The sequence below is a fragment of the Chelonoidis abingdonii genome, chromosome 6, assembly GCF_003597395.2.
Source record: "Chelonoidis abingdonii isolate Lonesome George chromosome 6, CheloAbing_2.0, whole genome shotgun sequence".
NCBI lineage: Eukaryota > Metazoa > Chordata > Testudines > Testudinidae > Chelonoidis > Chelonoidis abingdonii.
This window is the reverse complement of record NC_133774.1, coordinates 86,916,230-86,934,852: the sequence shown is the minus strand read 5'-3', so window position 1 is coordinate 86,934,852 and position 18,623 is coordinate 86,916,230. Positions and strand designations below refer to the sequence as shown.

Genomic DNA, 18,623 nt, shown 5'->3' with positions numbered 1-18,623 from the left:
GTGAGAGTGTTTGAAATGAAAGAATGTCCTGTGGATCTCAGGAGGACAAGAGTGCATTTGGGTGTCATGATATTGAGCTGATAAGACATGTTGAAACTAGTCTGGACCATATTATTGCTTTAACTAGTGACTTCCTCGATTTTCAGTAAATACACTAGAGCAACCTCAGCTCTAAAGTTAACAGTGGTTTTGGTAGAGATATTAGGAGTTTTGAATGAAATACTAGCTTATCTTTGAAGCGTGCTGGTGAAGATAGTGGAGCTGGAGAAGAAGTTCTCCAAGCCATTTTGCCTGTGCAAGACAGGATGACCCAGAGAAGTCTGGGGTCAGCTGCTCAGCAGCGATCCTTACAGCTGCTGCAAAAAGGTGTAGCATTTACTTGGCTAGAAGGCATGCAGGAGCTCAGGTACTGAGGTGCTCATATAGATCCCTGATTAGATAAACAGATAGAAAGAAAACAGCTGGCTGGTCACTCCCACTTTGGGCCTAGGACGTGGGGAAGTGATGGGGTGGAAAGAAGCAAGGAGGGGTTGGGGCAGTGGAGGGAGGGGTGAAGTGGGGGCAGGGCCTCGCCAGAGCTGGGGGGAAGCACTCCCCGGAAGATTAGAAATTAAGCACCTGTGCCGCAAGGTCTCTACCAGTCTGAAAAATTCCTTCCTGACTCCAAATATGGCTTGAAACGATTGTCTGCTGTTGCTTTCAAGGGGTGGGAAGGCTGACGACATGTACCCAGAACCTCCCGCGACAATTTTTTTGACCCATCAGGCATTGGGAGTTCAATCCAGAATTCCAATGGGCGGCAGAGACTGCGGGAACTAGGGGATAGCTACCCACAGTACAACGCTCCAGAAGTCAATGCTAGCCTCGGTACTGTGGACACACACTTGTCGAGTTAATGGTCTTGGAGGGGGACACACACAATTGACTGTATAAAATCGATTTCTAAAAAATCGACTTCTGTAAATTCAACCTCGTTTCATAGTGTAGACATACTCTTAGACTCTGAGTGTGGGTGAGACCCACCAGCCAGACACCTGGGAAAGAATTCTCTGTAGTAACTCAGAGCCCTTCTCATCTAGTGTCTCATTTCCAGCCACTGGAGATAGTTGCTAACAACAGTCACAGATGGGCCATATGCCATTGCCACCTCATTACAGCATCCACTTCATAAACTTATCAAGCTCAGTCTTGAAACAAGTTAGGTTTTTTGCCCCCACTACTCCCCTTGGGAAGCTATTCCAGAATTTCACTCCTCTGATGGTTAGAAACCTTCATCTAATTTGAAGTTTAAACTCACTGATGTCCAATTTATAGCCTCTTGTTTTTTGTGCCAGTATTGGCCATTAACTTAAATAACTCCTCTCTCTCCCTGGTGTTTGTCCCTCTAATATATTTATAGAGAGCCATTATATCTCCCCATAGCCTTCATTTTGTTACACTAAACAAGCCAAACTCCTTAGGTCTCCTCTCATAAGAAAGGTTATCCATTCCTCTGATCATCCTAGTAGCCCTTCTCTGCATCTGTTCCAGTTTGAATTCGTCTTTCTTAAGCATGGGAGACCACAATTGTACACAGTATTCCTCATCTGGATAAGGTCTCACTGGTGCCTTGTACAACAGCAACAACACTTCCTATCTACTGGAAACATCTCACCTGATGCATGATTGTATTAGACTTTTTTCATAGCTATATCACCTTGGAGGCTCATGGTCAATCTGTGATTGACCAATACACCAAGGTCTTCTCTTCTGTCACTTCCAACTAATAAGTCCCTAGTTTACAGCAAAAATTCTTGTTAGTCCCTAAATTCATGATCTTGCACTATTAAATTCCATCCCATTTCTATTATGCCAAAATTCCTTGTACGATATTCCAGTCCTCCTCTGTAATGGCAATACCTCCCAACTTTGTGTCATCCACAAATTGTATTAGCACACTTCCACTTTTTGTGCCATGGGCATTAATGAAAATATTAAATAAGACTGATCCCAAAACCGATCCTTGAGGAACTCCACTAGTAACCTCCTTCCACCCTGATAATGCTCCTTTCAGCATGACTCGTAGATTTGTAGTGTCCCCTTAACCAGTTTCTTTCCCACCTTTTGATTCTCATATTAATCATCATCCACTCCAATTTTGCATCCACCATTCCCTGTATAGGCACACATCAAACCAGATTAACTGTGCATACAGCTGCTAGTTTGAGCATGCACTTATCTGACTTGTGCATACAAACATTTATCTGAACAGGAAAATACAGAGGTGTGTGGCACATTTGCATGACTAATCAATTGCATGGACTTTCGAAAATTTGGACATAAATGTAATTTCTTGCTTGTTGTGGAAAAGTGGTTGTCAGTAATATGTTTAAAACTTTCTGCACCCCATGCCCTTACAGTGACCAAGCACTGATCTCAGGTATGTACCACAGAGTGCAGCACTATCTTGATAGCTTGTAAAATTTGTTTCTGTGCACACTGCAGTAAGGACCACATACTGAGTTCCAAATCTGGCCCGAAATATTTTCTGCTTTGCAGATGGTCATGTTTGAAGTAATTTTCACAGCAGAAAACACACTATGATTTCAGTATAGATTTCAGATGGCAAGTGTATCGAGTGAAATGTTGTCTATATGCAATACTGAATTTCTCCAGTCTTACCTACAGTGCTCCATGATGATCTGACATTATTGTGAGAAAGAAAAGCATTGGCATCATGTTCCATTTAAAGGCCATAGTTCTGTTTGTTTTTCATAACTTTAACCATCATACTTTGTGCACACTTCTAGCTCTAAAGAAGCTGGAAACTGTTTCTTTATTAAATATTTTGTTTTGACAATCCCACGAATGTACCTCTGCTTGTTTTATTTTGGATTTTTTGAATTAATTTACCTCCTGTAATTGATTACTTTTTATGAAAAAAGAGTACTGAAGCTATTGTTTTATGGGAAAAGACAGACATGTAAAAGTTGCATTGACTTTTCAATTGAATTTTAAGAAAAAAACTGGTAGGTCAATTTTGAGACTAGAAACTCTGACCAATTTGCACACACAAAATGACTTGCATGCCACAGCCATAAAACTTGCTGTTTTTTCTCTTGTCTATCCATGTTATTCCATGCTTCCATCTATGTCTTTGCCAGCCTAAACAAAGAGACAAACTACTGTATGCAACAAGCATTCAATGAATTTACTTAGAAAAAGAACTGCACATTTCTGGACAAATTGAGGAGTGTGCCACTATTTATTTCTGTAAAAGCAACAAAGAGTCCTCTGGCACCTTATATACTAACAGACATATTGGATCATGAGCTTTCGTGGGTGAATACCCACTTGCATGCATCCGATGAAGAGGGTATTCACCCACGACAGCTCATGCTCCAATATGTCTGTTAGTCTTTAAGGTGCCACAGGACTCTTTGCTGCTTTTACAGATCCAGACTAACACGGCTATCCCTCTGATACTATTTATTTCTGAACACTGTATCTTTGCCAATCCTTTTAATAAACAAATTACATAGCTACCACCTGCCAAGAAGAAAAATGGCCTATATTAAAATTAATATTAACACATTAATTCTGAATAAATCCCACAGAAGCCAAAAGTAAATTTTCAGCAATATATTTAATAATCAGAATATTTGTTCATTTACAAAACAGGCACAGCAAATTTATAGTGTTTGAAGTGGTTAAGGGAGGATTAAGAAGCCTTAAAGACTAGTGCTCACATATTATAGTTAGTGGTGCTTTAAAGGCAGAGAGGCAAACGGGTGGGGTCTGATAGAGGTGAGGATGAAAAAGTAGCTAATGAACATAGAACTGAGAGTACGGAAGAGAATGATGAAAGGATGGTGGACAGGTCTCATGATATAACGGTGCAATGAGTAATCCTGGAGCAGAGCTGCTTGTACAAGGGGTGAAAGGGTTTAATGATGTGAACTCACAGAAGAGGAATGTGAACTAGCCTACTTGTTCCAGGTCACAGAAAGCATGGAGCAGAGGGGAGGATTTATAGAATAAGCTGGTGGTGATGAACATGGCAAACAAATTGTGATAAATTATACAGCAAGATATATAGCCATTCCTCTTTTTCTTCCCTTCAGCTTCTCAGTTTGTTTCTTGCAATGTGGGATTCTCTCTGTGTGTGATAGATCTGTAAGGGGGAAACAAAAACAAGCTGGCCATTCTATCCTTAACACATTTTATAAACTGTATACACAATCAGGACTGTGTAATCCACTATAATAAGAGAAATACATCTTTGGCAATGATTAGCTACAGAACATAACTTATGGTTAGATATATGTTGAACTACTCAATAGTAATTCAAGTCCATTGGCACAATTAATACTCTTGAACTCAGAGTTTTCTATATGCATTTGAAAAGTGTTTTCTAAATTAGTGACAGAAGTTAGTGCACTCAAGCCTTAGGCTATTTCAGAGCACCCTGTGTCAACAATTCATGGATGCTTTTTTAATCCCTTCCCTGCCAAAGATATTTGTTACCCATTGATTTGGTTCAGTGATGTTCAGTTATTTTCAAAACTTCCATAGATGCATATTTATTAAGCAACACACCAGGCAGAATATCTTAGCACAACCAGTACCTTTCACTCCTATCAAGCCTTTGTGGGAATCTATTCACATATTTACTAAATTCCACATAAAATGTGAATAAAATGCAGATTTATAAAACCAATGTCTTTAGGTTAACATGAGCTCTAGAAAATCCTACTGTTTTATACACTAGCAGCATAGAGAATTACATATTGTTAAATCCTACTTCTAATAGACTAGTTTAAAAGTCCAATAATGTTCTCATTTTCAGAAATGTGGAACTGTGCATTCAATTACACACCTAATTTGTATTTATAACCACATAATTTGCATGCAAACAGGGTTGGTTTTGCACCTAACTAGCATCTTAGAGCATATACATCTGATGTTTGTGCACAGCTATGGCAACTGTACATGCCAATTAGACACAGAACTCCATTTTTGTGCACACAGTTGTGTGCATATTTCTGACAATAACGCCCTTTATGTTCAAGCATCATACAGACTCTAAAAGCCCTTCCAGTACAAGGAGTAAATTTTCAAAACAAGCTTCTAAAAACACCTTTTAGTGTACACAAATAGTGTGTGTGAAAAACCCTGTATTCGCATGCACACGTCAACAGGGATTCTTTTTTGGAAGATGAGTTCAGTGATGCCAACAAACTAAAGGAAGAACCTAAGTCTAGATCAGCTCAGTTAAGAAGCCATAATTTTCTAACCTCCTTTGCAGGCCATCATTCTCTATTCCAGCACGGCCTCTGGAAGCGTAGACCAGTGGGCAGGACAATGGATTGAGACACAGAAGACATAAGCTCCATTCCTAGGTCAGCTATCAGCTCACAGTATGACAGTGGGCACAGGAATATAGGAACTGTCATATTAGATCAGACCCAAAGTTTGTCTCATCTAGTCCCTCCTCTCTTAGACCAGACAACACCTGTTACTTCAGAGCCCTTGGTAGGCAGATCTGGGATAATCTTTGCCTCAAGTGACTCTCTCACTAATTGCTAGAGATTATCTTAAATCCTGAAGCATGAGCTTTTACAACTTTTCCAAAATCTCTTGGTTTTGAATTAATGATTATAAAACTGGCTAGCCTTATTATTCATATAAATGTCCAATTCCTTCTTTGCTGCCTGATAAGTCTGCAGCCTCAACAACGTCCAGTGGCAATAAATTCCACAGACTAATTACGCATGGTGTAAAAACGTCACTCAGCTTTCCCACACCTTGGTTTTCCTTGTGTGTTTGAAGTTCCATGGCCCATCTGCTGTTAAAAAATTGATAGTCTCCTAATTGTCAAGTAATGACTCCACAGTTAACTTTGCACTGAAATTTGCCTTTAAAAGTAGCAATAAAACCCCTCTGCTTCACAGTAACTACTAAATGAGTCCCCAGTTTTTATCGCTTTTTGCTCCAGTAAAATGTTCCACTTTCAAAATGTAGCCCTGAGAAGTCTCACTTCTTTTTGCCTCCCTCTGGCTAAATCCAGAGTTGCCACAAACTCCAAACTTTACCCACACAGTCATTTTCATAAGATCTCAGAGCCAGGGCAAATTTTGTATTTTATACTGTAGTACAGACACAGTTATTCTTGAACTGAATTTATTTATCTCTGCTAAGAAAAGCCAACAGAACTGCTCAGGTTCATCAACCTCTTGTTTGATAGAGCAGGGTGCAGCTACATCCATAGGAGAGTTGCCAGCTCCATGTCTTTGGCAATTTGGTCTTCAACTCTCCCCCAATCCTGTCCTCTCTATAGTTCTTTCTTACTCAAGAGGCTAGCAGGAGACAGAGAGGGCTGCCCAGGCTTAATAAGTTATCATTATTGTCCACTTTTGTTCATTATTGTTGGACTATCATAGGTCAATCAAATTAATCCAACACTACTGAAAATGTTTCCATTAATAATAAATTAAAATTAAAGATGCTTACAATGTAAAGAACATTAAAAAGCCTGTTTGTTCCAACACATTTGCATGCTACTTTATGGGAGCTAAGTGGGCAGACGTAAATTATTCCCCATCAGTATTTGTTACTCTGTTAAGCATGAGTATCAGGTATTATAAATTATTAGTTATCCGGGTATTATTCATAATTCTGGTGCATATGAGTAGCAGTTATTCACCTATTGGGCACATTTCCTGGTATGAAACTCAACAGCAATAAATTACTACTTCTACTACTAATCTGCCTTCCATTGAAGGTTCTCAGAGTATGTAAAGCATGGGCTAGACAGCAACTTTTGAGTCACAGACCTGAGGCGGGGGCAGTCTGCCTGGAGCTGCACTGCCCCAAGAGGAGAACCAAAGTACCGTCTTGCATAAAAATGAGGCAGATTGCTCTCCTTCCACAGCCTGCTGTTACAGGTTATGAGCACAGCCCTGTCTCCTCCCTGCCCTGAAGACGGGAGCACTAGCAAGCAGTCCCTGCGCTCCCCAGAGCTCAGCCCCTGTGTAGCTGTTCAAAGGGAGAAAAGCTTCTTGGATCATCCTTCTGTCCATCCCTCTGTCCATCCATCTGTGTGCTGGAGTTACGTACAATCTTAGTCTATGTATGACACATCCCTTACAGTACCATCCAGCTGGCAAAATTCATGGTCCATTAACCACAGGTGAACTATAGAACCCTTGTGCTTTCCAGCCAAAATTAATATTTTCCAAATAGCTGATAGGGGGAGAGGGGAATTCAGTGACTATATAAGACATTGTTTGAAATACATGTTACCTAAATTTCTTCATAAGCTACAGTGGAACCATTTTCCCCTCCCAATGTCTTCCTTCCTTCTAGGTGATCTTTGCTGGCAATACATTTCTGTAAAGAATACAAAATATGTAAAGAAATACTATATGAATTGAAATGTCATCAATATAAATTAGTGGTGGGCCTGAGCATAGTTCCATACCTTGGATGTGAATTTTGAATACCTCCTCTCCAAAAGTCGGGGGCAGGGCGGGAATGGATGGAGAAGTGTGTATTTATGGTTTTGGTTCAGCCCCTTATGAAGGTAGGGTCCAACCACAAGATCTGGATCTGGATTGTGAGCAGGGTTCAAGTACCGTATCCCCACAAAGTTCATGAGGGACTAGGATCTGGATTTGTATTCAGGCCCATCGCTAATATAAGTTATTCCACTTCTGTGATCTACTTATTAACAGAACATGCAACATAATGTTTCACTCAGTATGGTGAGATGGCTTTCAGATGCTGCATGCACTAAAGTAATTGCACTCAATTAGCTAACAACAACAACACTGAACATGCAGGCTTGTAATCCAGATACCTGTAGTACGACGAAACTGTACATGCAACAAAATTATAATTCGGTCCATGCATGCAACATGGTAGCTAAAGCTCATTATAATATAACAAATTTAACAGTAAGCACACAGATGTAGACACTTGAGTATTAGATGAACTGTAAACATTGCATGTGTTGCAAAAATATTTTACCTGATTTTTTTTAAATAAAAAGTTCGAGGACAAATGGGCTGGCCAAAAAACTTTAAAGGTGGCCCCTTTCAGTGGCGATGGTGGAAGGAGTCATGGTGAATTTAGGACCAGTTGCCAGCTGCCGTTAGTTCAGTTGTCTGGCTCCTCTACGTTGAAAATGAAACACTTCTGTTCATCCCGCTGCCCAAGCAAGTTAGCATTACTTCATGTGTGTGCCAAGAATTGCCAATGCATAGTTAATTATGCAATTTGTAGATTCAGTTGGCTTTTATTTCACCATTACCTGTACCTGCTGACATTTTTGCTTGCACTTTCATTTAAATGTTCAAAGACTCACATGGAGATTACAAAAGAATAGGTACAATATAAGTGACAATACAATAGCACTCTAATTCTCACATTTGTTCTGTAGTAAAAGCCTCTGGCAACTTCTTATTTCACAACAATCAAGGAAAAATCTCATTCAGTTTATACTTACCTTTTAATTTCTCCATAAGCCATAGCCACAGAATAATATACCACCACCTTTTTCTGGGTAGCACTGAAACTGTTGATACCCTTCTACTACCAGCATGGTAAATGGAAGCATCTGTTCATTGATTTCACTTAAGGAGAAAGTACATTAACTATTAAATATTTAACATTTTAATTTTTAAGAATGATAAACGATTCAAGTTAAGTGTTAGACACACAAAGCGCCAAGTGAAACACAGTGAAAATAGCTTACATTTTTCACAAGTGACCTTTAGAGAAGGAAGACCCCTAAGCAAATCATATTTATTCTGGGCCTTCAAAAGTTGCAGCCAGTTTTTCATGTGTTTGTTTTGCCCAAGCATGTACTTGGATTTGGGTATCTAAATACCTGACTAATAATAATAGGTGGGATGGTTTTCAATACTTTTTAGCGGATTTGGACACCTAAGTCCCATTAACTTCTCATGGGACTTTGGCATCTAAATCCATTAGGCAGCTTTGAAAATCTCAGCCAGTATTATTAATTGTTTGCACTTCTACAGTCCTTTCCATCCAAAGATTTCAGTGCCCTTTACAAGCATTAATTTATTTAGTCTCACAACCCTGTGAGGTCAAAACTAATTAAGTGTTTTGTCCCAGGAGACACAAGAAGCCAGAATCCATAGAACTCAGGAGTCTGACTCTCAGTTCTGTGATTTGGCCAAAAAAAACAAACAAACAAACAAAAAAAAAAACCACAATCCCTTTCTTCCTCTCTGCAAGCATGCATCAATGTAGCAGGTGTGCACAAATCTATATGATTTTGCATATGCAAATACTTAGATGTGACACATTGTGGGCACAATTTTAAAAGCTGTTTTAGAAATTTTGGACCTTGAGATCAACAGAACCTCCCAGTGAATTACAACTTTGTTTTCCTTCAATTACAGGCAAGACTGTGGAGTCTTTATAACCATCATGATGAGCACTTATTCAGACAAGCCATAGACTTCAATAGGGCTATTCGTGTGAGTAAAAGTTTGCCAGTAGGAGTCACAAATCATCTGGCTCAAAGATAATATATATTCTTCAGGTGTATAGAATTTATCAAATACAGCACGACATTTACACAAACTTTTAACCTGATCTCTTGGCCAGGAACTTTATCTCCCTCCCATTCCACCCCATGGTGTGATTTTAAATATGCAATAACTGTGTTACATATTTAATTTCAATTTTCTGAGCTCTTCAGTTTGCGCCTCAGATAAAGCTACTCCTTGGTCCCTTTACCTGTGATCATGTCCTCAGGAATCTCTTTCCTCTCCTTACTCATTATTGATCTTGGAAAAAGTCAGGGGGAAGGAATTACAGGGTCAGATTTTTCAAAAGAGCTCATCTCTTTTGAATATGTGGCCACCTATGATGCCTAAATGGGAGCTGAGGTCTTCAGAAATCTGGCCCCAATTGTAAGAGCTGAAATCTTTTGAAAATCTGCCCCAGAGAGAAGAGGAGTATGCAGTGACAGATATCATGGTACTGCCATGGGAGCAACAGTTGATGTAATGTTAGAAAGGGAGTGACTATGCTACTGTCCATGCACATATTCGTGTGACAAGCCTTCAGCATGGCCACCGGGAAAAAGATGTTTCCAGAATCCTGGCAGACTCTGACTGGGATTATATTCTCAAACTAGACTTCATATTGCTTACTAAACATTACCTGACGTCAGAAGTTATATTAGGCCAAAGGTGGAGCCTCTCTTTCAAGTCTATAGGATTTGAAAGGACACCTCACAGCAAAATGGCACCAACTAAAGCAAGAATTGATTCATGCTTACAGCCAGCAAGGAAGGTTGCATTATAATAGGGGTTGGCAACTTTTGGCACAAGACTCGCCAGGGTAAGCCTCCTGGCGGACCAGGCTGGTTTGTTTACCTGTCGCATCCACAGGTTCGGCCAATTGCAACTCCCACTGGCCGTGGTTCGCCACTCCAAGCCAATGGGGGCTGTGGGAAGCCATGGTCAGCACATCTCTCGCCCACGCCACTTCCCACAGCCCCCATTGGCTTGGAGCAGCAAACTGCAGTCAGTGGGAGCCACGATCTGCCGAACCTGTTGATGTGGCAGGTAAACAAACCGGCCCAGCCTGCCAGGATGCTTACCCTGGTGAGCCATGTGCCAGAGGTTGCCAACCCCTGCATTATAACTAGAGGTCCATTCATGGATGTGAACTGCTTAGACATCTGAAGCTCAGGGTAGCTTCTCCAGCCAAGAGGAGTGGTGCAGCCATGCTTACACAGCGTGACTCTGTCCCCTTCCAGTGGCTAGTCATAGAGCAACTTATGGAACTGGGCTCTTTAGCTCAGGCAATAAAGGCACCACAGGTACCAGCTTCAATCCCTGCTGCCGATGATCCACTACCAAAGGGTTTTAAAATTTGAAAATGATTCTCATTGGTGAAGGAGCTGCAGAGAAATCAGCTAACAAGCAAGCAATGATAATGCCTCACTTGGCAGGCCCAGTAGCACAGCAGGTATACAACATTTATAGAAGAATCAAGGACAATGATACAGAGTATTTGGCACTGATACCGGATGAACTATAGAATTACTACAATCCTGGAATAAAATGTGACTTATTAGAGACTTCTGTTTTCTATTTGTAAGTGAGGTCAGCAGGAATCAGTTGATGCATATGTAACATTTTACCACGAAGATTAAAGCTCAAATATGACTTTGGGGAAATACGTGACTTCTTAATCAAACATAAGCTTGTATGGTGTGAAATACAAAATTACAAAGTGAGGCAGAGACTGCTTGTGGTGATTGCTTTAACCATAACCCAAGCCATAGGCATTTCTAATGTCCGTGATTATTTCTAATGTTAGTGAAATGCAGATTCAGGTTCTAGCATCTGATTCAAAGCTCATCCAAAGCTTCAACTGCCTTCAGTGGACTTTGGATCGGACTCTGTGAATGAATCCAAGGAGTGAGTCTATGTGACATCCTTTTTAAAAAAAAAAAAAAAAAAATCAGAATCCCCAAGCAACACAAGGTTTTCTGCCTGCAACTTTTCTTATGTTTTAGATGTGGTCAAAAGAATATGAGCCAAGGAAGTGTCCAGCATGTGATCAGTTATGCTACAACTTCAACAGAAAAATGTCATTTTCCAAATGTACGTTTCACAGTTAAAGCTAAAAATAACCATGAGCTCAGAGAACACTGGAGCAGTGACATTTTGCATGTAAAAAATGACTGCAGATTATACTGCTTTCCGATTGGCAAATAAGGTTGAGTTTTAGGGGCAGAGTGAGTCTTTAAACTAGTTACTGGAGAAGAAAGCAATGCTAAAGCAAGGAAAGTGAATACCAAAAAATAAGTGCTTCATATTCAGATATAAAATCCTAAAGCAAGTAACTATTACAAATTGCTTTATAAGCCAGTGTCACTTAACTTTCCAAGAGGTAAGTACAAATGTGCCACCTGTGTCAGAACGAAAATTCTGTCTGGCATGAAGTCATTTAAAAAGGCCATTATTGTAAATATTGGGGAAACACATACAGAGAGACCATGGAGACAGCTTACAAGAAATATTCTCAAATGTCTTCTAGGGCCTAGAATGTTTGACAGGAAATTATAATGTTCTGTCATCTCTCTCTCTCTCTTATCCCTCTCATCATCATAGTATCTGAGCACCCAGTTAAAGGACTCATAGGATATGCCTACCCTGCAGCTGGAACTGGGAGCAAGCCTCCCAGTTTAGGTAGACAGATTCATGCTACTTCAGCTTAAACCAGCATGCTAAAAATAGCAGTGCAGAAGTTGTGTATCTGGTGAAAACTCCAGCTAGCCACCTGAGCTCAGACCCAGGGGGTCTGATGGGCTTGAGAGCTCAAGTCGCAACATCCATACTGCTACTTTGAGTGGGCTTCCAACTGCAGTGCAGTCATATCCATGGGGACAAACTCAAAGCTGGTGCATGCAGGTGCAACTCTCTTAAATCAGTGAAATTACAGCCACGTACAAGAGCTCTGAATCTGGTCCATGGAGTCTACAAGAATGACATCCAAGCATGAGAGGTATTAGTTTAATTACAGATGTATCATGTCTTCTTTGATTGAGATAGAACCACTAGAAACTGGGAGGTGTTTTCCAGAATCACCCTTCACAACCCATCTCCGTGAATTCAAAAAGGCAACAGTCTTCTCCACTAATCCCATTTTATATTTTTCTTTTCAAACAGAATGGTTTATTGCCATGGATCTGTGACACCTGATTTGGCTATGGTTTTTGGAAACTATACTGTCCAAATGCTAGAAGATACCAGCATCTTGCCACATTGGAGGGCTGATTCAAAGTGAATGGGAACAGGCCCTAAAACTAGAATGTATACAAACAAACATTTGCTGTATTTCTCCCTAAAGAATTTCTTTATAAATAAAATTATTGACGGAGAACGTTTTAAAAGCAGTATAGTCTTTTAGTGATGAATTTAAAAAAAATGCTGTGCTTAGAAATTCTGATGTCTACCCAGTATATGTTTACTATTTATTATGGATTGTCTGGAACGAATAATAGGCTTGTATTTGTTTCTATTGCCGTTCTACTGATTTCTTTCCATTTATATTTTCTGTACTATGGATTTTTAATTTTAAAAAATATTAACCCTTCTTTTGTGTGGTTTCAGAAGGAAAATTAAAAATATATACACAGAAAATTCCTTAAGGCTTTTTAGCATTTCAAGCATTGAGGTCCCAATGCAGCAGTCCATCCCTATTAAGTATTTGTTTAACGGTAAGCACATGCTAAGTTTCATTGACTTCATTGGGACTTGAGCACGTACCTAAACAAGTGCTTTGCTGAACAGGAATGTATTTAAGCAAATGCTTAAATGCTTTGCTGAACTGAGGCCTGAAATGGCAGAAGAACAGGCAGAAAACACTCTAAGTTCTTTTGGAGCGACACAAATTTAAGATGCCCACCTTTAAATGCAAAATATAAGAATGAGCCCAAAGAGTCTAAACATTTGGTTACATATTTGCTCTTCTCCAATCATATACTTGACTGTTTGGAGATAATACAAGAGTTAACTATGTGAATTTATTTGCAAAAAGTCTTACCTTGTAATCTGTGTTCTTGTATTGAAGTCAAGAGATCTCATTGAGCGCAAGACCTCTATACACCCCAAGTACTGTGAGAAGGAAAAAAAGTATGTATTATACGTATTGCTGAGCTCTAGGAGAAGAAACAATTAATCAATCATTGTTTTACATCCGATTTATCATCTGAAAAGCTAGCTTTTCAGAACTAGATTCTCTGGGTCACAGGGCTGTTCTATTTTAGTTACAATTTAGGTATATATCAACATATCTTTTTATGCCCAATCTCATCTTAATACACAGTACATAATGTACTGCTTAGTAGTTCATTCACATTCATATTCTTTACTAGGCTTGAAGATATTCAAAGAAATATAAATAATATCAATATAAAAAGGAGTTAAATTGAAAAATATGCCAAGATATTGTCATGTCTATCATCAATTTGTTATAAACAAATCCGTATACTACGGGCCAGATTATCAAGAAGTCAGGCATACTATTGCGTGTAACTACACCCCAAATCAGATATTTGAAAGAGTAAATGGTCAGTGCGAAAAACAATTGAGTATTTGCACGTGCAAACATCTGATCTGCACATTCAATTGCAATAAGTGGATGTGCACATTATCTGCCCTTTCCCAAATTCCTAAGTATCATATGGTCACAGATATGGGGTTCTTTATAAAGCAGATGCTGTGAAAAGCAACATGTTAATCCTTTAATCAATTGCTTGTAAATTCAGTTCAGAAAACCCCTGAAAAGACATATGGACAGACATCTATCTATTGTTCTAAAGATAATCCTGCAAAATTAGAAATATCTTACTCAAGCAGATTCTAACACATGGCTGTCTGAATACAATCTACCTTGCTGTCATGGTAAAAAAAAATCTAACTGAAAAAATAAAATGGGTGGAATTCAAAATTGTTCTAGGAAATGGTCATAACAAGCAGATCACTTTCAGACAAATGCAAAAAGTATTATCGACTTGATTGAAAGCATGTAATTGTACATGAAAACTCTCCAAATTATTATAAGCCCACATCAGGCATTTCCATGTGCAAGCGACCAGTTAGACATAAATGCTTTGATTCTCCATTAGGTCCATCCTCTATCTCACCAGTGGAAGACTGAGCATGACAGAACTCAGTTCTACTACAACTCCACCTTGCCCCACACAATATGCCTCTTCGTCCCACTTACGCTAGGAGTGCAAAGGGAGCAGGGGTGAGAGAAGGCTATAAATTCCCCCTATGCAGGGGGAAATCATCCACTGCAAAGCTCTGGCCAGTTTAAAGCTACTTTGCATAAGCAGTAAAGTGGCCTTAGCAGACTGGAGAGTCCACTTCTATAATTAATTTGCGTGAACAAATACCTCCTCAGCACATGGACATTAGGTGCACGATTATCCACCGGACTTTTTGAAAATCAAGCCATACAAAAGTTAAAGAGAGAGATCTATAGATAACAGGCCTGATCCTTCGCTCTAGTTCATTGTTTTTACACCAGTGTAACTCCAGTGAAGTCAACTGAGGTATGCTGCTGTTAAACCGGTAACAAAGCAGAGAATTAGACCAGCATTCTTTGGAATAATGGATAGATGGGTGTCCCAAAGTCTAATCAAGAAATTTTTTGTAGTGAAGTTATGAATTTCTGATTAAAGGATTATTATGTTGTAGGGCTGTCAATTAATCGCAGTTAACTCACACAATTAACTAAAAAACATTAATCACAATTAAAAAAATGAATCACAATTAATTGCAGTGTTAAACTTTAAAATATTTAATAAATTTAAATTGGTATTTTTTGATGTTTGTCTACATTTTCAAATATATTGATTTCTAATACAACACAGAATACAAAGTGTACAGTGCTCACTCTATATTATTTTTATTACAAATATTTGCACTGTAAAATGATAAACAAAAGAAATAGTATTTTCCAAATCACCTCATACAAGTACTGTAGTGCAATCTCTTTATCGTGGAAGTGTAACTTACAAATGCAGATTTTTTTTTGTTACATAACTGCACTCAAAAAGAAAACAATATAAAAAACTTTTGAGCTTACAAGTCCACTCAGTTCTACTTCGTGTTCAGCCAATCACTAAGACATAAGTTTGTTTACATTTACGGAAGATACTTCTGCTTGTTTCTTATTTACAATGTCACCTGAAAGTGAAAACAGGTGTTTGCATGGCACTTTTGTAGTGGATGTTGCAAGGTATTTATGTGCCAGATATGCTAAACATTTGTATGCCCCTTCATGCTGTGACCACCATTCCAGAGGACATGCTTCCATGCTGATGATGCTTGTTAAAAAAATAATGTGTTAATTAAATTTGTGACTGAACTCCTTGGGGCTGAATTATATGTCTCCTGCCCTGTTTTACCCACATTCTGCTGTTTATTTCATGTTATAGCAGTCTCGGATGATGACTCAGCACATGTTCACTTTAAGAACACTTTCATAGCAGATTTGACAAAATGTAAAGAAGATACCATTGTGAGAGTTCTAAAAATAGCTACAGCACTTGACCCAAGATTTAAGAATACGAAGTGCCATCCAAAATCTGAGAGGGACGAGCTGTGCAGCATGCTTTCAGAAGTCTTAAAAGAGCAACACTCAAATGCAGAAACTACAGAACCTGAACAGCAAAAAAGAAAATCAACCTTCTGCTGGCAGCATCTGACTCAGATGATGAAAATGAACATGCGTCAGTCTGCTCTGCTTTGGATCGTTATCGAGCAGAACCCATCATCAGCACGGATGCATGTCCTCTGGAATGGTGGTTGAAGCATGAAGGGACATATGAGTCTTTAGTGCATCTTGCTTGTAAATATCTTGTGATGCCAGCTACAAAAGTGCCATGCGAACGCCTGTTCTCACTTTCAGGTGACACTGTAAAAAAGAAATGGCAGCATTATCTCCTGCAAATTGTAACCAAACTTTTTTGTCTGAGTGATTGGCTGAACAAGAAGTAGGACTGAGTGGACTTGCAGGTTCTAAAGTTTTACATTGTTTTACTTTTGAGTGCAGGGTTTTTTTTGTACATAATTCTACATTTGTAAGTTCAACATTTGTGATAAAGAGATTGCACTACAGTACTTGTATTAGGTGAATTAAAGAATACCATTTCTTTTGTTTTTTACAGTGCAAATATTTGTAATAAAAATAAAGATAAAGTGAGCATTGTACACTTTGTATTATGTGTTGTAATTGAAATCAATATATTTAAACACATAGAAAACATCCAAAAATATTTAAATAAATGATATTCTATTATTGTTTAACCGCGCAATTGATCACGCAATTAATCGTGATTAAATTTTTTTAATCGCTTGACAGCCCTATTATGTTGCTTTTTACATTATCTGGAATCTTGACAAAGTGTCTTATAAAGGAGCATACAAGTTTAGAGAGTTTCTTGTTTGTTTTCATATATCCAGCATATATTGTCTTTTAATTGATCTCTATAAAAGGTTGTTGGAGTCATATCGTGGCGTAATATTAAAGATTGAGGAAATTGAAAGATTGAGTGACTACTGAGAGTTAGTTGATTTTTTGTTATTATAGTATAAGAAACTACAGTTTGAGGGATAGATTTGTTTCAATATCTAATTTTTGTACCATTATACTTCCCTTGTATCTCACCTTCTGGTTTTTGAAGTTTGTAAAATCTTGATGCAAAAGGCCTCAGCAAATATGAAGCCAAACTTTAAAGGTCAGATTCTCAGTTGTTTTAAATGAGCACAACTCTACAGAAGTTAGTGGAGTTACACTGATTTACACGAACTGAGGATCCGGCCTAACCACCTAAAATTAAAAATGCAAAATATATTTGAGAGACCAACTGCATGTTTCTGCAGGTGCCATTACCTGTTTGTATCTACATATTTTGCATGTGCAACCCAGGTACCTACAACAACATTTTCAGGCTTTAGAGCATAAAGTTAATATGCTAAAATTATATTTAGGTACCTCTGTAGGTGGCCTAATTTTTCTAGGGGCCGAACACCTAAAGGCCACCTGAAGTATCCCTTTTTTACATCAGTGTTATTTTCTAAATAACTAGAAAATGTTTAGTCAATATATAGTTATTGCTAAACAGAATAGAATTTTCTCTGTGTTTACGGGGAACAAATGGTTCCATGGAATGAGTGTTCAGTGTAATCAAGTGTTTGGAGTGAAGAGAAAAGTCGAAGAGTGTAAGCACTATCAGCCAGTTTTTGCTCAAAGGGCATGTTAAAAATTATTGTTCAGTGTTTCATAGTAGCCTTATTCATCACACTACATTTCTGGAAGAAATCCTTCACTCCAAGAAATATGCACGTTACTGTTGAGTCAGAATCTGGAATTAAAGAAATACCAACATTGCTAATAAAAATGTACAAAGATGTAGCCCCATATAGAGTGGATTGGAACAGTCTAGTCTGGCAGTGACAAAGGCATGGATGACAGGTGCAACTGAAGTTGCAGTTGCGGAAGTCGAGGCTGGATATTAGAAAAAAACTTTCTGACTAGGAGAGTGGTGAAGTATTGGAATGGGTTACCTAGGGAGGTGGTAGAATCTCCATCTTTAGAGATATTTAAGGTCCGGCTAGACCGCACCCTGGCTGGGATTATTTAGGGAAAGTGGTCCGGCCTTTAGCAGGGGGTTGGACTAGATGACCTCATGAGGTCCCTTCCAACCTTTTGATTCTATGATTCTATGATCTGCACCAGAAAGAAATAACAGAGCCTCCTGGCCATACATAGAAGGAAAAAGCTTACCTGCCCATAGCTGCTATCGGATTTTCGAATAGCAATTGGGAGTCCAGCCAGACTACTATATTACACATCTCTCTCACAAATGTTGAGCAAACCCCTTCAATCAGTCCGAAACAGGGTTAGAACTCCCAACCTCTGCAGCTGAGCAACTGGGACATCAATACCTAGCTCACCAGTACTATACAGGTCTTCCTTATGAGCTAAAATGGACTAGCAACATTTGCTTAACAAGATGATTGTCATCGATGGAGTCCCATAGCTCATGACATTACAGATTGTACCAACAGTAC

General features: G+C 38.9%; 1 protein-coding gene across 1 annotated transcript in view; it reads right to left on the bottom strand.

Annotated features, from left to right (window-relative positions):
* The window catches only part of SHC3 (SHC adaptor protein 3), a 76,186-nt gene that overhangs the window by 35,924 nt on the left and 21,639 nt on the right, over positions 1 to 18,623 (bottom strand). The window contains exon 2 of the mRNA XM_032772366.2: positions 13,582 to 13,652. Within this exon, the coding sequence (XP_032628257.1) occupies positions 13,582 to 13,652 (71 nt within the window). The remainder of the gene's footprint in view (positions 1 to 13,581; positions 13,653 to 18,623) is intronic.